At 41.0% G+C, this 25,093-nt stretch overlaps 1 protein-coding gene across 5 annotated transcripts in view; it reads right to left on the bottom strand.

Annotated features, from left to right (window-relative positions):
- DGKB (diacylglycerol kinase beta) overlaps nucleotides 1–25,093 on the bottom strand; it is a 687,380-nt gene that overhangs the window by 431,555 nt on the left and 230,732 nt on the right. For all 5 annotated transcript variants that reach the window (XM_031940700.1, XM_031940702.1, XM_031940701.1 and 2 more), the window contains 3 exons: nucleotides 23,803–23,852; nucleotides 18,172–18,246; nucleotides 13,185–13,304 (listed from right to left, as the gene is read on the bottom strand). In XM_031940700.1, the coding sequence (XP_031796560.1) occupies nucleotides 13,185–13,304; nucleotides 18,172–18,246; nucleotides 23,803–23,852 (245 nt within the window). The remainder of the gene's footprint in view (nucleotides 1–13,184; nucleotides 13,305–18,171; nucleotides 18,247–23,802; nucleotides 23,853–25,093) is intronic.

Genomic DNA, 25,093 nt, shown 5'->3' with positions numbered 1-25,093 from the left:
CCAAAACTACTTTGCTTATTGAGATACAATCTAGTGTCATGGAAGGGATGCCAGAAAGCCAGGGGACTCCAACTTCAGAACTTATGTCTGACTCTAGTAAGCTGTGTGATCCTGGCCAGATCATTTTTATCTATGTGAACCTCAGCATCCTCATCTGTATAATGACAATAATGCTGTTGAGTGGTTGAGCCTCAAATGATATCACATTTGTACATAAAATTCCTCATAAATGTGAGTACTTCAGATTATTTCCTTGATTTTTAGTCAATCTTTGAACACCTTCTTCCCCCTTCTCAACAATGATTCACTTTTATTTCATCTTGTTTATGTCTTGTTGGTGGGTTAGTAAAGAAAAGGTAAGAATACAGACAGAGAGACAGAGAGGGAGGAGGAAAAGAGAGGGAGAGAGAACGAGAAGGAGGGAGAGAGAGAGGGGAGGAGGGAGAAAATAGGAGGGAGGTAGGGAAGGAAGGGGGAGAGAGAGAGATCCCTCAATCACCTAATACAGTCTTCATTCATCTAATGCCACAAAAATTGATTCCAGAATTCCTTGGCGGCCAGAGATCCCTCAAACCCCAATAAACAAACCAACAAACCCATTCCCATGTGATTAAGGAAAAGGTCACTGGCTCTTTCAGTGCAGAAGAGAAATTGTACTTCAGGTAACATTTGGGAGTCCTGGAAGACCAGATGTGGTCCTTGTCTTGTCTCTCTGGAAGCTTCTACAACAGCCTCAGTGCTTCCTGGAGCCCATCCTGTATTTGTTAGGGCCTTTGAGAACAGGGCTCCTAGCAGATTTCATTACTATCCATATACTTTTTTTTCCACTGACAATATTTCTGGGTAAAAATCTCTCCCATAAGAAGCATTTTAAAAAATGTAAAACTTATTGGAAGGAGATGGCTTTTTTCTGATATGTGTACACATGAAGTTAAAATGAAACTTTATGAATTGTAAAAAAAAATAAATTTTTTAAAAAATGAAATGAAGGTGGCAGAGAATCCCTGACTCTTGTCCCTCTCTCCCATAATGCTTGTACTTGGATTTTGAAAAGCGTACGGCCATTCCACGAGTCTGCATCTCAGCTGGGTGAGTGTGGCACATATGGCTCCCTTTACTGGCATTTCCCTCATTAACAAAACAAACAAGTCTTAATGTGGGAGTTCTGTCGATCAGAACCCTCAGCCTGTGGCAGGAGCCGCCAAACTACAAACCCACTTCGGCAATATCCCCCACAATGATATTTGTCAAATCCTCTTTGCTCCTAATGTTGCCTTTGGTGAATCATCCTCTCCCCTGGATCTCAATGGCAAATCTGGCGCTTTACAAAGCTTGTCAGAGACGCTTCCCACATTCAGTTATCAGAACAACAAATTTAATGCTCAACACACACAAAAACATTGAAAAGTCTAGAAAACCTTTCACATGCATGATCTAATTTGCTCTTTACAACTGCTTTGAAAAGTAGACATTATTGTTATCCCCATTTTACAGATGAAGAAAGTGAGACTCGGGAAGATTTAAATAACTTTTCAGAAACACATATGCAATAAATGATTGAAGTTGGATTTAAACACTTCTTCTTCAAGCCAGTGTTCAATCTACTAGAAAACCTTGCCCCAACCTCTTCCTTCCTTTGAGACAAAAACTATGACAAAGCAGAACAAAGAGCCCTGGCTTTGGAGACATAGATCCATGGCTAAATTTGGAATACTGCCCCATTCCTCATCCTAGCCAAAATATTTCCATGAACATATCTCAGCAATTTCTAGATAATGTAAGTATATCGACCATAAAGGGACACTTCTTACTCAGTGTTGCAGAATATTGCTTTGGTGCTTCACTAGATATGGAGAAGAATCCCACCCTTTCCTAAGTCTCCCTTTTTTATACAAAAGCACAGAAGGTCCATCCTCTCTTAGAAAAGAGGAACAGATCTTGTTTCTTTGCTAATAATCTTCTTTAGTTAGTCATACACTACACAAGGGAGTTGGGCAAGAGACAGGTTGGTGGGGAGAGTGAGTCTTAGAGTCGATAAGAACTCAGCTCCAATTCTATCTTCTAGCTGTGTGACTTTAGGCAAGGTTGCCTCTCTGTGGCCCGGACAGCTCCTTAAGACAAAAAGTCAGTCCATGGCTTGCTGCCAAATTAGGGGAATAAATTCATATGGACCAATGAATCCAATGTTTATTAGCATAGTACCCGGTACAAAGTAGTCATTTGATAAGGACTTTTTATTTTTGTTTTTTGTTTTATTAAAGCTTTTTATTTCCTAAACATATGAATGGATACTTTTTCAACATTAACCTTTGCAAAACTTTGTGTTCCAATGCCCCCTTCCCCTACCCCCTCCACCAATGGCAAGTTGTCCAATATATGTTAAACATGGTAGAGATATATGAAAACTGTAATATATGCATGCATATTTATATAGTTATCTTGATGCATAAGAAAAATCAAATCAAGCAGGAAAAAAAGAAAGAAAACAAAATGCAAGCAAACAATAAAAAGAGTGAAAATGCTATGCTGTGATCCAGACACAGTTCCCACAGTCCCCTCTCGGGGTGTAGCTGACTCTTCATCACAAGAATTTGATATGTTTTTAATTTTAGTTTTTAACATAGTAGGCACATAATAAGTAATTTATTGAATAGACATTTATTAAACTGACAAAACTATATGTCCAAATGATGGAGCTGGTGATGATGCTGAGTCTTGGATCTGGGCTCAAAAGACCTGCCTCTACTATAATCATTGCATCAGTTCCTCTGTATAAGGTAGAAGGAAGGTAGAGATTGGGTGAGAGAACTTGATTTAAACCCTGAGAGTGCCTTGTCCTTCCCATGGGACTCTGGGTAAATCACTTCCTTTCTCTGAGGGCCCCAGGAAGAAGAGAAGATGGGACTCTGAATCTTTGATCAGACCATCCTTAGCGTTCTCATTTGTAAACTGCAGAGACTCATGTATGGTCTGTGTGTCTCACAGGATTGCTGTGAGGAACAGAAGAAACTGTCATCAACATAGTAACTACTTCCTACTCTGCATTTAATCTCTGTCATTTCACTTTCAATATGAATAATGCAAAATAAAGAAGAAATACAAAATCTTCCTGAAGCAGATAATTCTATACTGAGAAGAGACCAAGACTTTCGATTCAGCTGCGTGTACTGAGGGGAAAACTTAGAAGGAATAGCTGACCCATTAGCCTTGGGAGGCAAGTAATCATGTACAGTGAGTTACATTATTCCAAATGAGAAACCTGAGACCCAGAGGAGAGGGTGATTCACCAGAGGCAATACTAGGAGCAAAGAGCTTAGGTCTTCTGACTCTCTTCAGGAAATGTAAACAACATTGACTCTGCAGTCCGCAAATCTGGGATCTCATGGCCCCTGGGTCCCTTATGTCTGTGACAAAGGACTAGACTTTGGAGAAGGAGTTCGAGCTCAAGAGAGAGTAGGTCTGGAAGAATTGGAAGGTTTTTTTTTCCAACTTTTTATAAAAAACAAAACAGGATTGGGTCAATTCCATTACAGGTCCAGATTCCATAAACTTAATCTCTCCTCTCCCCCTGCCCCCGCCCAAGATCACTAGACATCTGATTCTATGGATCAATTTCTCTTTCATTGGTTACTTTGAATTTTGGGAATTTTCAATTAGGAAGCAATCATGATGAAATCGGAGGCAACAGGTTTTATTATTCAGGGGCTAAAATCTAAAATAACTACAACTAATAGCTAAGGGAGGAAAATATTGCCCCCATACTTGAAGACTCTGCAAAGATTCTTCCTAGAAGATTTCAGAAATTGGTATGAATATTGTGGAACATGGCTCACTTGGAATAGATTCTCACCAGCTACTTCATTTATTTGAATGATGTTTTCAGATGAATGGGAGGGCCTTGATGTACTCAACTTTTATTTTTGCTCTTCAATCCCCAAGTTTTATGAGGTGCGTGACACAGAGGGATTCTTGAAAATACTTCCTAAATGGATGCATGATCCTGTGGCTCGGTCCTTGCAATTGTGACTCTCTCTGACCCCATTTAGAGTTTTCTTGGCAAAGATACTAGACTGGTTTGCCATTTCCTTCCCTGGTTCAATTTATAGATGAAGAAACTGAGGCGACAACAGGCGACTGAGGGGACATGACTTGCCCAGGATCACAACAGCTTAGAAATATTTGAGCTTGAATTTGAATTCAGGAAAATGGGTTTTCTTGACTTTGGACCCAATGCTCTATCCATTGTGCCACCTAGTGGCCGAATGAATGAAAGCACAAGACAATACATGTCACAGTTTAGTTTAGTGTGGAAGCATATTTTTAAAAATCACTTTTTTGAGGTTCAGCTAAAGTTATTGAGAAATAAACACTTAATATGTACATATATAAGGCAATAATAAATATATAAGCATAATAAATATATAAGCACTTAGTCTACTGGACACTATTTTACTCCAGAGGAGATGGGTCAAAGAAGAAACTGAGTTATCTTAGGTGAACATTAAGTAACTATCATTCTGCTTGAGGAATATTAAACTCGAACTGTATTTTATCACAATATGACTTTTTCCTTCTGTAAGATTCCTCTAAGTCTTTCTTCAAATTGAGTGATATTAGAGAGCTGCCTGAGGGCATGGAAAGAAGGTGACATTTGGGATATTTCTCTGTCCAAACTAAAAATCCTTAGATTTAGAACAAGACTTCTAAACCTTTTGTGCTGAATGGCCTGAGTGCCTTTAACACTCTAAGGCAGCTGATCGATCACTTCATTTCTCAGGCTCATGTTTTTAAATGCATAATACAAAACACAGAGGATTTTAAAAGAAAATCAAAATTAAAATGCAGTTATTAGCAGAAGGGGAAAAAAAGTTAATGAGCCCAAAGTTGGGTTCCTCTAATTCAGAATAATGTTAAATTCATTTTTTTAAAAAGTGTTTCTGGCAGACTTAGGACTAAACCACATGGCAAGTGCAATATAAACATTATTTTTTATATTGCAATTATAAACAAAATTTATCAAAATTTGCTTGTAATCGAGACAGACAAAACTGTGAAAATAGGGAGTATTTGTCTCCTCCCTGGACCTTCATGGAAAATAAAGTGGAAAGTTGGGACCATGGAACATCCACCTTTCGTGTTTGCTAAGAAGGGTAGGATGAGGAGGGAGTTTGCCAGTTCCAAGGGCCACCTTTCATCTCATAGATTTTGTTGCTGAATTCATTTATTCAGATAAATAAATCACATTGAGTATGAAAAATTCTCATTTAGAAAAGGTTTAGGCAAGTATTTTAGACAAAAATGCCTTTTACTGTCTCTTCACTCTTTCCTCCTTTAGAATAAAATGCATAATATACAGATGGGCATTTAAAAGCCACCAAAGTCTGGCACTCATTCACTTCCTCAGCCCTTTCTTCAAATCCCTGCTCATCATACCCTAATTGTGCCAGTCCAACTTTGTGGCAGTTGTCCCCAATATATGATAGTCCTTCTCCCCTCTCTGGACCCTTGCCCAGGCTATCCCCCATGCCTAAAATGCCCCCCTTCCTTACCTCTACCTTACAGAATCCCTTTCTCCCTCTAGTAAAGCTCAGGAGTTGCCTCCTAAATGAGACCTTCCTCATCCTCCTTTCCCTCCATCTGTCAGGGCTCCCTTCTTGAACTTTCAGGGCACAAGGTATTGATGTATCAGTTTACATCTTGAATTCCCTCAGAAAAAATGAATGGGCCCCTATTGTTTCCAGCCAGGAGCAGCCTCTTCATTGTCGCAGTGTCTGGCACTGCATCAGCCACAGTTTCTGGACCTGAACTAATCCAGGTGAATTCTGAGCTTCAGAAGGACTTCTCCAGAATGGGTGCCCCTATGTCAGAGGTCTCCTGTGGCCCACAGGCTCTAAATATCTCTGGTCCTTTGGGAGTCTCTCTGAGGCCAAAGGCTGAATGGCCAAGTGGTAGTCACCATGGTTGCAAGGAAATGAAGGAGACCCCGGAAAAGCCTCAGGCAGGCTTTCTTTGGAGTTTTGGGAGGAGGCAGAATTCACTTTTCCCGTGTCACTCTGCTACAGGGAAAGAGATTTCTCCCTCAGCTTGCCCAGCTGTGTCCCATGGATGGTGCGGCCCTGCCACCCAGTGGCCATGTGGGAGAGAGCAGCTGGGAAGCGGCCCCTTGGCTGGAGTCACCAAAGGCAGGATGCAGAGTTAGCCAGTCTGGCCTCCATCCCTTCCACGCTGTCCACCGAGGACCCCACCAGAGCAGGATGATGAGGAAGGGTCATCAGTACAGAGAGCGAGTCACCCATGACAGGCCCACGCAGCCCACATCTGAGCCAGCTCCCACAAATCCTTCCTCAGAAGTATCTGTCAGCAAGTTGTCGGGAGAGAGAATCCAAGACAAAGTCCCATGATGTGAGCTGTGAAGACCACCCAAGTGTAGCCCACAGGGGAGCCCTCCAGGGAGAGCCCGCTGCTGCTTCCCCAGAGCCACCAAAAACACAGGCTAAAGTCCCAGCAATCCCTGTGGTTTTTCCTGACATGCCTTGCAAAACTTCCCCTCCACCAAGCCAAGGGCTGGGGTGTGTGTGTGTGTGTGTGTGTGTTTAGAGGGTTGCTAAATTCTCCCCACAAAACCTCACTCACTCAAAGACTCAAATTCACAATTGTTTTGCTTTTTCTAAACAAACGGACCCAAGCCTGAGTTTGTCTCCCTTGCCTTCTTTCTCTACCACAGGTCATACCCGCTTTCTGCCCCATCTCACTGTCACATCTCCTCCACTTTCCAGAAGCTCAGGTGCTTCTGGGATTTCACCAGTATAAAGATTTTTCCGCGGGCAGCTGGGCTTTTTGGTTCCCTGAGTCTGATGGTCCCAACAACTATGTTGCCAGGTGACATGCCAAATGTAAAATTAAACAAGCAAATCAAAAAGCTTATTTTTGTCTCATGAGATTAGTCTTTTTTAAAGCTTTGCCTTGGGACTTTTTACCAAAATATTTTATATTAATCATTACAGACATACAAATATATAATTATACATATAATATGTATACACACATAATTATATATATGTTATTTATATTAATTCAATAATGCATTTGCTGCTCAGACCCCACACAGGTCAAAGGAGTTGCTACAGTAGCATAGAAACCCTCAAAGAAGAAAAGGTCACTGAGGGCATCCCTGCTGCAGGACAGAGACTATGGCTGGCAAGGGGGGATTGTAATTTCTTGACAAGCATCAGCCCGGGGACATTTGCCAATTTGGAACCCAGTGATCTCAAACTTTGGCCAGTTTCCTTTGTCTTTGAGGGCCACCCATTGTCTCCTGCCTCTTTCCTGAATATTCCCACACTCTTTCCTGACATGTCAGGACTCCAGATAATGGACAGCAGACATTTTCTACCTGGCCAGAGCTACAGATATGGGGGCTACTGTTATTGGGAGAAAATAAAGATGAAGGTTGGATTGATGGACTTTGAGACTGGGGAAGAAAGAAATCTGACCATACAGGGAGGGCACATTTTCATTTATCAAAGAATGAGAGACTTTCAGAGGAAATAACCTCCCCAAACTGTCAAGGCCAGTCTGTAGCTCCCCAAGAATCCCTTTCACATCACTCTTGCCTGCAAGGAGCCCAGCTGCCTTCCCACTAGGTGTCCTGACCATTCAACCTCGGATTAGGTGCTTCCAATTCAGGGACATTGCCCACACAGGGAAGCACCTCCTGTTTGTGGACAGCTCCCATTTTTATTGAGCTCATCCCAAAGTCAAAACTAATTCTATCTTCTGCTCATTGTTCCTAAAACAGAATTCACATTTCTCTTCTCCTTTCCGACTCTTTAAACACGTGAAGGCAAATAGTTGCCTTCTTCTTCTCCTGACAAGAAGTCTGCTCCTGTTCAAACAATCTCAGCTCCTTGAACCAATTTTCCCCTGCTCCAACCTAAGCAAGCTTGTGACTTAGCAGAATCACCAGAGCTTTGCTCCAGCATAGAAAATGTTAAGGCAGAAATCAAAGTATAATACAAAGTAAGTGAGGGAATGGGAGCTCTGGCACTGGTCAAGGAGTAGAAAAAACCGGGGGAGTCCACCAAGGTTCTAGCACACAGCCTCATTAATTTCCTAGTCCTGGCCGTCCTGACTCTGAGCCTGGGTTGGATTAGTTTATCTAACTGCTGGCTCATCCCAAATCCGTTTTCCGCTAGTATGGCCAGATCCTTGTCAGAAAAAGACCATCCAGGCATTTCTTATCTTGTGGTTGTGCAGAGGGAACCTTATCCATGTTCAAACTATGATTCACAGTCTTCCAGAGGTACCTTTCCAAGGTACATCTGCAGTGCACAGAACCCTGTACTTGTGAAATAGTCACAGTGACTGAGGAGTATCCATCAGAATGGGCTCAGCAGGAGGTAGGAAGCCATCCTCTGCACCAGCCTCATGCCTGCCTGGATCCCACTGATCCCCAGATCCTCATCCCCCAACCCAACCTTTCTAATGCCCCCATCCCTCCCTCCTCTTCTCCTGCTGATGTCAGTTCTCCATTCCATGACATGATGGTATACTTAGAGAACCCCAGAGATTCTGCTAAAAAGTTATTAGAAATAATCCACAACTTTAGCAAAGTTGCTGGTTATAAAATAAACCCACATAAGTCATCAGCATTCTTATATATCACTAACAAAATCCAACAGTCAGAGTTACAAAGAGAAATTCCATTTAAAGTAACTACTGATAATATAAAATATTTAGGAATCTATCTGCCAAGGGAAATTCAGAAACTTTATGAGCAAAATTACAGACCACTTTTCACACAAATTAAGTCTGATCTAACCAATTGGAAAAATATTAAATGCTCTTGGATAGGGCGAGCAAATATAATAAAGATGACAATATTACCTAAACTAATCTATTTATTTAGCGCTATACCAATCAGACTCCCAAAAAACTATTTTTATGACCTAGAAAAAATAACAACAAAGTTCATATGGAAAAACAAAAGGTCAAGAATTTCAAGGGAATTAATGAAAAAAAAAATCAAATGATGGTGGCTTAGCTGTACCAGATCTAAAACTATATTATAGAGCAGCAGTTACCAAAACTATTTGGTATTGGCTAAGGAATAGATTAGTTGATCAGTGGAATAGATTAGGTTCAAGGGATAAAACAGTCAACAAATATAGCAACCTAGTCTTTGACAAACCCAAAGATCCCAGCTTTTGGGATAAGAACTTACTGTTTGATAAAAATTGCTGGGAAAATTGGAAACTAATATGGCAGAAACTAGGCATTGATCCATACTTAACACCGTACACCAAGATAAGGTCAAAATGGGTTCATGACCTAGGCATAAAGAATGAAATTATTAATAAATTAGAGGAACATAGGATAGTTTACCTCTCAGACCTGTGGAAGGGAAGGTCTTTATGACCAAAGCAGAACTAGAGATCATTACTGATCACAAAATAGAAAATTTCGATTATACCAAACTGAAAAGTTTTGTACAAACAAAACTAATGCAGACAAGATTAGAAGGGAAGCAATAAACTGGGAAAATATTTTTACAGTCAAAGGTTCTGATAAAGGCCTCATTTCCAAAATATATAGAGAATTAACTCTAATTTATAAAAAATCAAGCCATTCTCCAATTGAAAATGGTCAAAGGATATGAACAGACAATTCTCAGATGAAGAAATTGAAACTATTTCTAGTCATATGAAAAGATGCTCCAAGTCATTATTAATCAGAGAAATGCAAATTAAGACAACTCTAAGATACCACTACACACCTGTCAGATTGGCTAAGATGACAGGAAAAATAATGATGATTGTTGGAGGGGATGTGGGAAAACTGGGACATTGATTCATTGTTGGTGGAGTTGTGAACGAATCCAACCATTTTGAGAGTAGTTTGGATCTATGCTCAAAAGTTATCAAACTGTGCATACCCTTTGATCCAGTAGTGTTACTACTGGGATTATATCCCAAAGAGATTATAAAGAAGGGAAAGGGACCTGTATGTGCACGAATGTTTGTGGCAGCCCTTTTGTAGTGGCTAGAAACTGGAAACTGAATGGATGTCCATCAGTTGGAGAATGGCTGAATAAATTGTGGTATATGAAAATTATGGAATATTACTGTTCTGTAAGAAATGACCAACAGGATGATTTCAGAAAGGCCTGGAGAGACTTACACGAACTGATGCTGAGTGAAATGAGCAGGACCAGGAGATCATTATATACTTCTACAACAATACTAGATGATGACCAGTTCTGATGGATCAGGCCATCCTCAGCAACGAGATCAACCAAATCATTTCTAATGGAGCAGTAATGAACTGAACTAGCTATACCCAGAAAAAGAACTCTGGGAGATGACTAAAACCATTACATTGAATTCTAATCCCTATATTTATGCACACCTGCATTTTTGATTTCCTTCACAAGCTAATTGTACAATAATTCAGAGTCTGATTCTTTTTGTACAGCAAAATAATGTTTTGGTCATGTATACTTATTGTGTATCTAAGTTATATTTTAATATATTTTAACATCTACTGGTCATCCTGACATTTAGGGAGGGGTGGGGGTAAGAGGTGAAAATTGGAACAAGAGGTTTGGCAATTGTTAATGCTGTAAAGTTACCTATGTATATATCCTGTAAATAAAAGGCTATTAAATAAAAAAAAATTAAAAAAAAAAATTTAAATTCGCCCAGCATGGCCGCTCCTCTCTAACCCTCAGCCCTACTATCTCATTCCAAGAAGTTGTAGGTCTGAGCCCTCTGGCCCTCCAAAACACATGAACACTCACAACACTTGTACAAATCCAGCCTCACTTCCTATCTCTTTGGACCTGGGGAAATCATTTTAAACTCTCTTCCTCAGTTTTTTTTCATCTGTATAATGGAAGTAATAAGAGCATTTACTTTGCAGGTCAAATGAGATACTTATAAAGTACTTATTGAAGGCCTCAGTACACAGTAGGCACTTAATAAATGCTTTCCTTCCTGTCCCAGCCTCTCATGGGTAAGCCCAGTGCTTTGCACTCAGTGAGTGCTGAATGGGTGCTTTTTACTCATTTGTTTATTCATATTTTTGTTGGCCAATCATTCATTCAACCTTTTCTGCAGAACTCATTTCACTGTCCAGAGCCTGACTGAGCAAGAAATCCTAAGCCAAGAAGCCAAAGAAATGCCCAAGACATTCTGGGAGCTGCACATTTCAACATCTCTGATGTTTCTGTATACAAGGAACCTCCCTCATCCTAAGGAAGGTGGGAGGACGCAGCTGGCCAGAAGGGGATTGTGCCAGAGAAGGAGGGCAGGCAAAGTCTTCTGGGACAGAACTAGAGAACTGGGATATGGGGGGGTTGTGGAAGTAACAACACCACTGAGGCAGAGACTGGGAGGAATATGAAGACCAATAAAGGCCGAGTCCATTCCATACTATGGAAATGCCTTTTGCAAATATCCAGAGGAAGGAGATGGCAGTTCAGGATTGAGAAACAGCTAGTGGGGCCACATGACTGCAAAGTAGAGAATGGGCAACATCTAATGGGTGACATTAGATAAGGCTGGAAAAGAAGGTCGGGGCCTGACTGTTAATGTGGCTAAATGACAAGACTGGGACTGGGATCCCAGGGGCAATAAGGAGCCACAGAAGGTTTAAGAGGAAGCAGTGAAAGAGACATGTGTACCATGGGCTATTGGAGGAACGCAGGCTGAAGCAGGGGAGACCAATGAGGAGTCCATAAAAAATGGTGCTGCCAAGAGCTGGACACTCATAGAAAAGAAAATGGAGGACAGAAACATTGTGTGGGGAAAACTGGCACATTTTGACAAGTAAATGGCTAAAAGGGAAGGAAAGAGACAAGTCATGGTGGACTGAAAGGCTATGAAAACAGATGACTGACAATGGATGCTGTCTCAGCCAAAATTGGGAGGTTTGGGTCAGGATAGAAGGAGGAAGAGGAGGTCTACTTTGATATGAGGAGCTTGAATTCCCAGTGGGGAATTCCAATTGGAATGGTGATGCAAACCTAGAGGTCAAGATAGGTTAAGGACACATGTAGAGATTTTGGAGTTATCTGCAGAAAAGTGATCATTGAAAGCGTGGATAAAGGTGAGAGAATTGAGAGAAAAATTATGCATGGAGGAGAGACAAGGCCCCAGAATGAGCTGAGGGAGATCCTCCTATTCCATTCTGGGCACAAGAAATGGATGCTGGTTTTGCCAGAGAGACTCTGAAGAGAGAATTGGATATGTTAGAAGAGAAAGAAGAGGGAGATGTGCTAAGTGCTCAGGAAGGTTCATGGAGGGATACAGACTTTGTACGGCCAGCAGACTTTGATTAGGCTATCAGTGCTGACCTTTCAGAGGGCTGGCCTGGAGAGCCACAAGCCCGTGGTAAAGAGGGAGAGAAGGGAATTCTTTAGGGAAGGAGGAGAAAAGGAAGAACAACAGAGTCTGAGAATATAGGAATGAGTCTGTGGACCCCAGGGTTTTCTTCACAAAGAAACTCGAGTGGATTGCCATTTTCTTCTCCAGTAGATTGAGGCACACAGATCTAAGAGCTTTGCCCAGCATCACAAAGCTAATAAATATATTAGGCCTGACTCTCCTGAGTCCAGGCCCAGTGCTCTCTCCACTGACCTATCCTGCTTCCTCCGTCAGCATGACCTTCCTCATATTTGAAATTGGCCAGATGATGGAGTTCTCCTTTGACACAGTAGTTTTCAAGTAAACTTTAAAGTGATAGGGCACAGTGAGCTGTTAGTGTCAGGAATATGTAGACACATGGCCTGGAGCTAGAGAGTGATGATGAGTGTGGCTGCTGCTTCTGACAAGGCAGACCTACACCCAGGCTAAGTTCTGTGCTTGAGATGTCGGTTCCCCAGACAGGAGTCACCAGTCTGTCCTGATAGAGAATTTTCATAGTAGGGACCTCCAGCAACCGCCCTATAGTGATGCAACTAGAGACCCAGACAAAATAAACATCATTGATAAGCACATAAGCATACTGGGAAGAGAAAGGGGGAAAAAAGACAAAACTGAACAGATGATTAGTCTGAGATATTGAAAACAAGGATCCCCCACCCACAGGACCCTCTTTGAGGTTCAACCCAAACACAATGATCCCCAAAGCCAGGCACTCTCAAGCCCATCAGGAGCATACCCCACCCATGGACGCAAGCTTACATTCTCCAAGCCAAGGAGCACCAGTAAGGGGATGGTCGTCATGCCTCCCTGAATCCACTCCTGCAGAGAGACGGTGCCATCATGGTCATAATCGATTTCTTCCATCATTTCATGAAGTATCTGTTTCAGGAGAGAAGATCAGGAAATAGAATTTAACACCGGCAAACAGGAAAAAGAATGAGTCACAGTGAAGCAACAGAAGGGCAAGGAAAGCTAGTTCTAGGGAAGTCTAAAACTGAGGATGTCTGTGTCTCAGGAAGGGCACAACTATGGAAGGCTATAGCTGGAAGAGGCCAATGAGTTGGAGAGAGCTACGTCTCAGAAAGGCTATGTGTACAAAGTCAAGTGGAACTCGGGATCACTCAGCTAATCTATGAGCCTCCTCCCACAATCCCTCCTTTTTTGGAGAACATTAGTACGAAATTTGGCCCAAAGGAAAATAATTGTCTGACAGATCAAATTTCATGACTATGTACTCAAGCATGAACTAATCCAGCAACGATGCGGTTTTTTGTTTTGTTTTCATCTCAATACTCTGGAATGATGCATCTGCCTGATTATTTTTGATTCGAGAATATGCTAAAAAGTGTTAGATCCTTCAACTTAGTTGTAAAGAGTTGAAGAGTTCTCTCCAACAATCCCTGGAGCAAGAAAACAAAGGGCCACTGGCCACTGTTTCACCTATCAGATCCTGGAAGAATGAAAGGCTGAACCCATCAAAGGATTTGCAACCCTTGGATTTAGACTAGAGCTCAGTTCTGTTTAAGGTCCAAAAAAAAAAAAAAAAAAAAGCAATCCATACCAGCTGTTTGCAATATAGGGACAAATTTGCAAATGCAACAGATGGGAATATTAAGAATATTTTAAGCCAGTCCTAAAACAAACAAACAAACAAAGCCACAGAACACATACTGTTTTGCTAATGTAAATGATGTGCCTTAGGGAAAGACAAGAAATTATCATCTTACCAAAAGCAGATTTAGAAGTAGATTCCCTGTTCAATTAAAACAAAAATCTCCAAAAGAAGGATTTTTTTTTTTAAAGGAGTAAACAGGAGAGAGACAATGACTCTTATGGAATAAACTGAGAAAATGGTTCTGGGTCCCTAAAGCCCTCCCGTGATTTCAGCTAGAAATTTATCCCAGGGATCCAACACTAGGTTTTCCCTGAAAGTATGAACTTTGGTCTCAATGTCTGAGCTCCAGTAGGTGGAGGACGCCTAAGGTCAATAACCTTCACCCTTTCTCTCAGTACTTCATTTCCTCCTCAAGGTCTCTAGGGGCTCATCCAAGCCTGGACTAGGAGGATTTGTGACTTGCCCATTATCTCCCAGTTGGCATTGGCAGAGAAAGCAGTGGAGAACAAGGAATCAGTGAGATCTCTCTTCTAATTCCCAGAGAATGTAAAACTGAAGGGAACTAATTATTGATGGGCCAAGACAGATTTCCTCAGTGCCAGCCATCATTTCATTCATCTCTAAAAAGATGTTCAATCTGATGGTGTCAAGATGGTGTCAATGGGGCATCCATGCTCTCTAACTCTTCTCAGTGTGGAGGATGGAGAGAGAGAGAGAGACAGAGACAGAGACAGAGACAGAGACAGGAAGGGTTGAAGGCCACATTTTTTATGACACACACTGACTGTGGGATTCTATGGGAATCACTTCACCTCTTGGTGTCCAACTCTAAGTGAAATAAAAATGACTGCCCTAGGGGCAGCTAGTTGGTGCAGTGGATAGAGCACCAACCCTGAAGTCAGGAGGACCTGAGTTCAAATCTGGCCTCAGACACTTAACATTCCCTAGCTCTATGTGACCCTGTAAAAGTCACTTAACCTCAACTACCTCAGAAAGAAAAAAAAAAACTCCGAGGGTCTTTGTTGCAGGACATTGATCAATGGAACTAGAGGAGAAAGGAGAAAGCCTGTGGAGTTGAGCAAATGAACGCTTCAAAAACAACGGGGAGGAAGCTCTTGCCTGGGTTCTTTATCTTTATCTTTACCTGCCTCATCTATAAAACCAGACTCTAACTAGCATAGAAACACCCAACGCTCCTGGGAGCAAAGAATTTTTCCCAAGCCAACCATAACAAAAACAATGAAATTAGAATTGACATTTCCAGAGTCTGAATGTGCTTTATGAATGTTATCTTATTTGACTCATACAACAACCTTTGTACGAGATTCAAAGGCATATATATATATATATATATATATATATATATATATATATACACACCCATTTTATAGTTAAGGCAACTGAGGCTCTGAGACAATTATGACATCCCTCAGTCACAGAAAGTACATGTCAGGTGTGATTTGAGCAAGGGAGTTCCTGTATTCTCTTAACTGTTAATTGTAAGGTTCAGGAAGTGAGGTATATGTCTATGCTCCCCCTTCTTTTTGGAGAATCACAAGATACCTTGAAAAGGCAGGTGGAGGTAGCAGTCAGGCCATATGCACCTCCAAGGGGCTTGGCTTGGTTTTGAAGGGGGGGAGGGAAACTGCTCTCTTTAAGATTGTCACTCTGAAACTGTGTTCCCTTTTGGCATCTCCCCTTTCCTCCCCCCCCCCCCCCCATAAGTTATCTTTCAGGGATGTCAGAGTCTTTGATTCAATTAGAAATCTTGGTTAAAAAAAAAAAAAGCACCCTTTGAAGTGTTGTTAATTCCAATTGGAGATCTGGGCCGGATACTGATAAGCATCTAGGCCTGGGAACCTTGGCTTCTTTTTCAACCTGAAGCCTTAAGGCTCATTTTAAAGGGTAGTTTCTAAACTCACTCCTTGCACAGGGTCTAAAGCACCTTGCTAGGACCCTGCCTGCTGAGAAGGCTTTCTCTTCTCAGTGTCAGCCTCCATTTCCCTAACAGGACTTTGCCACTAAAGAAGTCAGTCTCTTAGCAGAACTGTCTTCCTCTCCAACAAAAAACTTTCTTTTTTTTTTTTTTCATTTTTGCCAATTAATTTGGGTTTCATGAATTCTTTGTTTCTTTGGTTTTGCCATTTCCTTTTCTAACTTATTTTATAAATAAGGAAACTGAGACAAACAGATTTCAGTGACTTGGCCAGGATCACACAACTAAGATGTCTGAAGCTTTCTTTGATTTTTAGAGGGCTCAAAATCCCAGCTGTCTTCTCATTTGCCAACAGCTGCTCTGTATGATTTTTGACTTTCCCATGATCATCATCATAGCCCTGCTCATGTACCTTCTGGGCAGGTACCCCTTCCCTTCTTGTACACTGTCTTCCTTAGATTGCAAGCTCCTAGAGGGCAGGAACTTTCTTATTCTTATCATTAACACTTAGCAAAAGACCAATCACACAGTAGGTAATAAATGTTTCTTCATATCACATATGCCATAGTCCTACCTACCTGCCTATTAGTTCATTCATTTGTTGTGGCTAGCTTGGGGCTCTCTCAGGGCAACCATGGTTAAGACCCTGTTGTCCTGGGTAGTTGCCCCTGGACAAAGCTATTCTCTTGTACCCCTCCCTGAGCTAACATGCTGTAAATGCTGTTGTTCTATGTCTGGCAGCATTGCCTAAGGAATAATTCAGTCAAGACCACAAGGATTTGTTAAGTGCCTATTGTTTCCCAGGCAGCTTGCTAAAGTACTTGGAGACAATGGGGCATAAATATGATATCCATAGGATAGATTGGTGATTGTCTGAGAAAGCAGACTGGAATGAAAGGCAGGACCAGACAAGGTTTCCTGCACAAAGCAGGGGTCTAGCAGAGACTTCAAGGAGGCAGGAAAGTGAAGAGGCTCAGGGGAGGCGAATATTCCAGCATTAAAGAAAGCAGGTTTAAACCGGCATCTGAGCACCTCCAGCCCGGAAGTCCATGTGCTTCTCTGAGACTCAATTTCTAGCAGTGGTAAGCCTTAAGGCTCCCTCATCACAAGGTAGCTGAGATCATGAGAAGGGGCCTAGAAATGAGCTAGAGGGATTTCAGCAGATGGAAACTCCTATGATGGGGGGTAAACCAAGTCAGCAGCAAAAGAGCTGAGAAAGTAGCTTTTGGATGGCCCAAATCTCTGGAGGCAGAAGCAACTTCTGTGGATGCTGATTTCAGCGTAAAAGCTAGATGGGAGCCCCTGAGGCTGCAGCTGCCAGGGTGCTGTAGTGTACTCTTAAGGAGAATGCAGCAACAACGCAAAGGCCACTGGCCTTGGGAGGGCTGCAGGTCCACCAAGCTGGCTGTCAGATACCAATCTGTTGGTTATGATAACAAAGTCTCTGAGAATAGAATTCAGTACTCCTCAACTCCATTTCTAAAACCACTCCCTCACTCTACTTCTAAGCCATAAAATTAGCTTATCAGTGACCTGAAGCACTTGATCTTCCAGTTTTTTTCCTAAAAATTTATCATTGTGCTCCTAGTTCTTTGCTAAATTCTTTTGGAACTTAGCCAACTTCAACTGGAGCTACAATGATAATACACTTTGTCTCTTGACTTGGAGACGGGTCCAAGGCTACAAACTCTTTTAAGATACCTTGTGAAACTAGTGAGAAACCCTAACCTTTTTGGGGTCTCTTTGAACCCCAACAAGGGCATCATGGGAGGAAGCCTGGCCTCTCCCCAAGCACTTTTGGGTGTGTGGGAGCCCTTGTGGTCATAGTAAAATGGAGGGCCAGATTGAAAACTTGGGGAAAATCCAGCTGAGTTCTAATTGTTGGGGCAGATGGGATTCTGGTCTTCTTTACTCCAGGCATGGCTTTGTGGTGTCCCAAAGGAGTGTGCATGCGCGCACACACACACACACACACACACACACACATACATTATATACATAGACAACAACATTTGCATACAGCCTGTTAGCTCAGTGTAGAACAGTCAATAATGGCAGGTATACAGTGAGTGGGGTTTTATCTTTGTTTGATTTTCTAATAGAGAGGCTCACCCCAGCCCTGTCCCCAGCTTCGGCTCTGGCCTGCTCTCAAACAAAAGTACCCAGAGGGTCAGCCCAGCAAATGTGGCACCTACCGGACTGAGCTCAGTGACGTCCCACTCCAGATACTCGGCCACGTGCATCATCTGGCTGATGATATTTTCCAGCTCCTGGATGCAAGAAAGCAAAACAAAAACATGAAAAAGACTTCTGAGTGCAACCCTCCAACCCCCAACAATTTCTAATATTATATGTCTTGATCCTGTTTCATCGTGTAGACATGTTATACCAGGAATGTTAAATAGCTTTCAAATAACAGATCCAATAGTAATCTCCCCAATCTCCCAGGAAGGGGTTTTCCTTCCCCAGGGCAGAGGGCTACAACTGGGGGGCTGGGCCCTCTCGGGTGTAAATGCCACGCCAAGAGGTAAAAAACCTGCTTTCTGAGCCCTGCTGAGCACCTCCAAGAGATGAGAATTTCTACTTCTCTTCTGGCTTTGACATATAGGTATAGGATTGAGAGGAAGGAAATGTTTCAAGGAGACTGAGCCAGCCTTCACTTTGGCAGGATCCTTCAAAAAAGTGTGCTGTGCCCTCCTATCAGTGACTGGAGTAATCCGGCCTTCTATGTGATTGACTGAGGATCAAACTTAAGCCATTACCAACATTGGACTTTGTACTTCAACTTCAGCCAATTCCCTTGAATGAAAATGCTTTGAAATCAAAATCTGTCCAGGAGAAATTAAGTAGTGCCCAGGGTCACACATGCTGTATGTATCAAAGATGTCATATCTTCTTGACTCCAAGGACTACCTTCTACTGCCTGTTTCAGACTCTTCCTAATATATTAATGATTGCAGAAGTTTTTTATAATCCTGAGATTGAAAAATTATTAGGAATGTTCATAAAGGAAAAATTCTTAATAATTGACATTGACAACTTCTATCTTAACAGATTTCTAGCTTCCCTCCCTCTACTTCTAATTTTTTCCTTTTCTGGAAATCCATTCTTTATAAGAAAGATTTTTTAAGTAAAAACTAATTTTTGCAATTATTTTTAAATTAAGTAAAATTTGTATGCAAATCACGCAGTAGTAGACTAAATTCCTCCTGATAGTGTTTTATGTCACTGTGGTATAAAAGCACTAAGTGTATTTTTTTTTAATTTTAAGGAGAGCTATTGATATCTTTCTATAATATATAAGAGAGCGGTGATGATGGGATAGGCTCAGTCTAAAGACCCAAGAGTGGGTTTATGGTTTTTGTTTTGTTTGTTTTATTTAATTTTTTTTTTATTCTTTTAATATTTATTCAATTATATATTTCTCTGGTTTTGGCCTGACTTTGGAAAAAGACTTCCATCTTTCCCCCAAACTTCCTCCATTTATAAAAGTTGGAAACTTTGCTTTAACTGAGAGTTTCTGAGTTGCTTTGGTTAAATGAGTTGCCCAGAATGGCAGTTCGTATGGCTTAGGTGAGTATTTGGATTCAACTCATCCTGACCATGTATGTAATACCAACTTAAAGTCTCTTGAATTACATACAAAATTTGTTCACTTCATCATTTGAAAATGGTGAAATGAAATAAAGAAATTCTCTCTTCCTCATCTTAAATTTGAAATGGACAGGATTTGATGAATAGGACCAATAAGGAGGAGTCTAAAGAGTTTCAAGAATAAGCTTGGGTTATGTACCTTTTCAGAAAGGATATCTACTAAGAGGTACTCTGACAGAGGAGAAGATGCTACAACCCCAGGGGACAGTCTCTCTCTGCCATTCCATGTTTGTGGCTTTGAGAGAGGGCCAGGCGGCTTTAAATGGCTCCCCGATGATGTTTAGACCTGTGGCTGGGTCTCTATTAGAAATGGGAGGACAAGGATATTCAGTGGCTATGGGTATCTTTGACTGATTCTTCTATATTTAGACAGGGCAGGGAGTAGTCAAGCCAAGGTTTCTCTTTACTGTGTCTAAAAAAGAAACAATTCTGAATCCTGTAGAATCTGACAGTTGCCCTATTGCCATATTGTCAGAACAGACACTAAAGTCCAAATTCAGAAAGAACCTGCTGGGCTACAATATTGTGCTGAATCATAGAAATCATAGAAGATGAAACTTAGCTGAGATAAATGTAAATTCTGATGCTATGGTTCAAAAAATCAACTTCACAACTTCATGAGTGGGGAGGCAGAGTTAGAAGAAGGATTTCTTCTAACTCCGAGACATTTAGTGGAATAAAAATATTTGTCCGACATGTTACAAGGTTATATGATATGAACTCCATTAAGAGAAGGATAAGTTTTAGCTTCAAGTTCCCATGGTACTCTGGCCCAGTTGTCTCCCCAAAGCCAAAGAAGCACATCAAAAAGAAAACCTCGTCTTTCTGCAAGATGGAATCACCTTGGGACTCCACCTCAGTATCACCCACTGTCTCTCCATTCATGAAAAATGGGGTCTTCATCAAAGGAGGATGCTCAGGACAGGCTTTCTCCATTTCCAACTGAGTTACACTACTTTGAAGGTTTTTTTTTTGGCTTTCCCACCATCATCTTCTCCCCTTTTCAGCTCCCTTTTGTGTTTTATTTTATCTCATTATTCCATAAGTCCCTCATTTTTCTTTTTATGTATCTATATCTCCAGAATCAAGTCCGATACTTGGACCAGAGAAGGTACTTAATAAATATTGATTGACTACTGACCAGTCAGCCAGCATCAGCAGAATTAGGTTCCATCCTGAGTACCACATTTCAGGAAAAATATTGATAAACTGGAATGGATCTAGAACAGATCCAGATGGTGCAAGGCTTTGCATACATGTCATATGAGGTACAGAAGAAATAACCAGTTAATCTTGAGAAGAGAAGGTTAAACACCATCTTTGGGTATCTGCAAAGCACAGAAGAAGAGACTTCTGCTTGACTCTGGAAGGTAGATCAAGGATCACTGAATGGAAGCTGCAGGTAGACATATAAAGTTTTGAACTAAGATAGGAATACAAAAACACTTGTGAATGACTAAATATACTCCCAAGTGAAAGGATTTCCCATTATTGGAATTCTCCAAGCCAAAGTGGAATGCCCAGTTACCATTTTATATGTAGAGACCATGATCTTTCAGGTAGCTAGTCTAATTGGCCAGTAAGATCCATCTGAGATCCTTTAGATTCTGTGATAGACAGGGAGCAAGTGGGAGACTTAAAAGCAGAAACCATTCTCTATGATTCAGCACTTTGAATTAAAGAAAGCCTTTTCTAATGCAATCTATCCATATCATTTTTCAAACTCTCTCTTGGAATTTGACAATAACTATTGCTAACAGTTTATTTGTTTTTAAAAAGTAGCCAAAAATCTTAGACTGAGTTTCTTTGTTGTGGTTTCTCTGTGGACCAAGATGCTAATAAATGTGTCTGGGGAAAAAAAGATAGGAGATGGATCTAGGATTGCATTGATATAGGGAACTCTCAGATGAAAATAACAAAACAAAAACAAAAACAAAAACAAAAAACTCTCTCCACAGAACTGATGAGCATGTCCTCTGAACCTTGTGGTCTTAGCGAGCTGCTTAGGACACTGGAGTCACAAAGACTCAAGCAAAACACAGCACAAAGCAAATTGTACTAAAGACACAATCTGCAAAGTGAGCAATTCTGATCATTGCAACGAGTATAGCTTGAGCAGCTCCTAAGTGCAGGGCACTGTTATAATCACAGAAGAGATCCAAGATTTCAATATTTCCATAAGATATGGGTTCCTTTCCTCAAGCAGACTGTCATGGGGCAGGGCAAAGCCTTAGCCCAGTACCACAGGATTTGTCTTCTGGACATATGCAGAAAAACACTATGCAAGAGCCTGTGAGAATTCACAAACTTCAAAGCTCAACAGGTAATTCATTCATGACCTGGAGGGGCAGGGGCAATGGAGAGATCCTTGAGGGAAATGTTCAAGAAAACAAATGCTTGTTGGCAGCAACTCAGGAGCCCTTATTCCTCACTTGACCAATAGAATAGAAATGGATGTGTCCTGGGCAGATCACATCCCTTCTCTATGCCTCAGTTTCCTCATTTGTAAAAGGAAGAGGACGGATCACATGATTGCCCAGGTCCTCCAGAGTTGTAAAATCAATGATCCAAAGTCCAACTGGAAAAACACAAACCCTAAGATATCCAGGCACCTTATGAGTGATGACCACTGGAAAATTTTCTGCTACTTAAATATCAAAAAAATTCCACAATTACAATCAATTCATAATTATAGTCATTTCCCCGAGCCAAAGGTCTCCTCTTTCCCTTTTTAATGGCTTTGATCTCTCTCCAGAATCACTAATGTGCTATTATCCTTCTTCCTTACACAAAAATGTCTCCAACTTCATTTCATTGCTTGTAAAAGTCTATCTGTGCTCATCAAGGGGATTGACAGGGAGCGATGGGGCCAACTTGCGAGTGAGGTAGGCTTTATTGACTGATGCTCCATTGATCAAAATGTCGATTTTTTTTTTTAAATGGACGTCTACATTCCAAACTTTTCATAATCCTACACTTAATATTTTATTAACATTTGAGACTTTCATGGAATTAGGTGGGATATAATATCAAGGAATTAGGAAAGATAAAATTAGATCAAAGTTGCAATGAACAGTCAAGTGGTGTCTCAGAGGACAAAGAAACCTCCAAATTGAGGTTGAGGTTGCTCAAATGCTGGGGACGATTTTAGGATAATCCTAATAAACAATCATTTTAAACATGTTTGGAGCTGAGATCACCTGAAAAAAAGTTAATCTCTCTCCCTGTCCCTATCCCTGACTCCCCTTCCCCCCTCCTTCTCTCTCTCCCTCTCCTCCCTCTGCCTTTCTTTTTCTATCTCTCTTTGTTTCTATCTCTGCCTCTATCTCTCTGTCTCTCTCTTTCTTTCTGTCTCTCTGTCTCTCTGTGTGTCCCTGTCTCTTTTTCTTTGTCTCTCTGTGTGTATCTTTTTCTGTATTCCAATCTCTGTTTCTTTCTGTCTTTGTCTCTCTGTCTCTCTACGTATTTATCTGCCTATCTATCTCATATTTATATTTTATTTATCTCTTAAGTAACTGGAGCTTACAAAACACAGACTTAGAGCTTACTCCCATAGTTTAGAGCCTGATCTAAGCAAAAAATACATCTATATAGTATTCCCCCCAACACGAAATTGGAAGCCTAGACAAAGACTTGGAATCAAGAAGACAACTTTGAATTCTGCTTCAGATACTTACAGCAGAATAACCTTGGGGAAATTATTTACTCATCTTGTTTTTCCTCCTCTGCTAAAGAAAGAACTGAGAATGTGTGGACTCTATGACCTCTCTCAACTTTAAATCTAGGTTTCTAGGATGCTTGGGGCAGCTTTCATTTTCTACATTAGTTATTTCTTAAAACCGAGGAGTCTGTTTTTTTTTCTTCTTCCCAAAAAACATTATCTTCTTTGTGTTGCATAATTGACAGACTCCCCTCCTACTCAGCCCCCTCCCTCCTTTGAGCTCAGAGTGGGAAAATACTATAGCTCCTCATCACTGTGGTCTCATGAAAATAAGCCAGTTCCAATAGTTGCTTTCTTGGACCTTTGACCCAAGAAACACAAGGTTACATGGGAATGAGAAGAAGCTAGTTTTCATTGGCTAAACCCATAAGTGATACATTACCATCTCTTCAGAAAGAAGCTTTTTGAAATTATCAAGGAAAAATCTGATGGGATAAAAAAATGTAATCACCGAACTGTCCAGGAAGCCATTGCCATCCGTGTCGTAGAGGCGGAACATGACTGAAAGAAAAGAGGAGACAGATTAGGTAGGAAGGGAGCATCTAAGAGACGAAGTCAAGAGCTGCTCATCCTTCCCAGTGAAAGACCCTTTGTGGCTCTCACTGGCCAAGGAAGAAGCAACAGCAATTGTAATCAATCAATGAAAAGTAAAGAAGCTGTGACCCAGCACACAGTTTCTGAATGCTTACCGATTGCTCGTCAATGGAGAAGTTCTTTAAGAAAGTGAAGGGCAGGGACCAGACTTAGAATTCTATAGTTGGGAGAAGTCACAGTTGAAAACACTCCCTCCACTGATTGATACCAGCATCTTTTCTGCAACTTGCAGTCTTAGGATGCAAATATGGAGAAATTCTTGCCTAGGATCACACAGTTGGGTTGCAGAGGAAGTGATTTTCCTTCCAGAAAAGGTCTCTATTCAATCTACTCTCCAGCATCCTCTGATGGTTTGGGATAGAGATTACGGAGCTGGGAGTCAGAAACACTGATCTGAAACACTCATTAGTTCTGAATCTGAACAAGCCCCTTGCCCTCTGACAGCATCTGTTACCTTACCTATAAGAGAGATTGCTGGAAACATAGAAAACATTATAAAAGAAAAGGGAGGGCAAAGGGGCATAAAAGAAGAAGACTCCCCCCTTTTTCTTATTTTTCAATCACTGGATAAGATTTAGTTGCCTGAATTGAATAACTAACAAATCCCTTGCTTAATAAATTGTCAAGGAAGGTTTGAGAACAGCTTCTGGGCCCAAGTACCCTGGTGTATGGACTGTGTTAGATTTTTACTTTTACTGCTAAGTTATCCACATCTTTCCTAATTGACAGACTCCCAAATCATTGAAGTGCTACAGTGAAACATCCCTAAAGATATTCATTTTGTTACTTTCAAGTCTGTGACTTTGTATAAAATATTATTCAAAATTGCCTCAATTAAATCAGTAAGTACAAGCAACTATTTCCCATCACAGAAATTTCATGGCTGCTGTTAAAATATAAATCATAAGTCCATTAAACATCCCTCCCTGCAAAACCACTGTTAAACTCAGAAGTTGTTCAGCAAACATTTTCTAAACAGAGCTGCGGTGATTCACTGATAATCAAACCAGAAGTGTTCACTTCAAAACAAAAGACCTTACTCTTGTCTAATAAAAATGGCCCCGTCTGGAGTGGGCAGGTGAAGCCAAGTTCAACTGGAGAATTAAATCTTGGACTAGCAGTGTTTTATAATCTATGACTGTGGGGAT

Source organism: Sarcophilus harrisii, chromosome 5 (genome assembly GCF_902635505.1).
Source record: "Sarcophilus harrisii chromosome 5, mSarHar1.11, whole genome shotgun sequence".
In the NCBI taxonomy this organism is placed as follows: Eukaryota; Metazoa; Chordata; class Mammalia; order Dasyuromorphia; family Dasyuridae; genus Sarcophilus; species Sarcophilus harrisii.
This window is presented reverse-complemented; position numbering and strand designations above follow the sequence as displayed.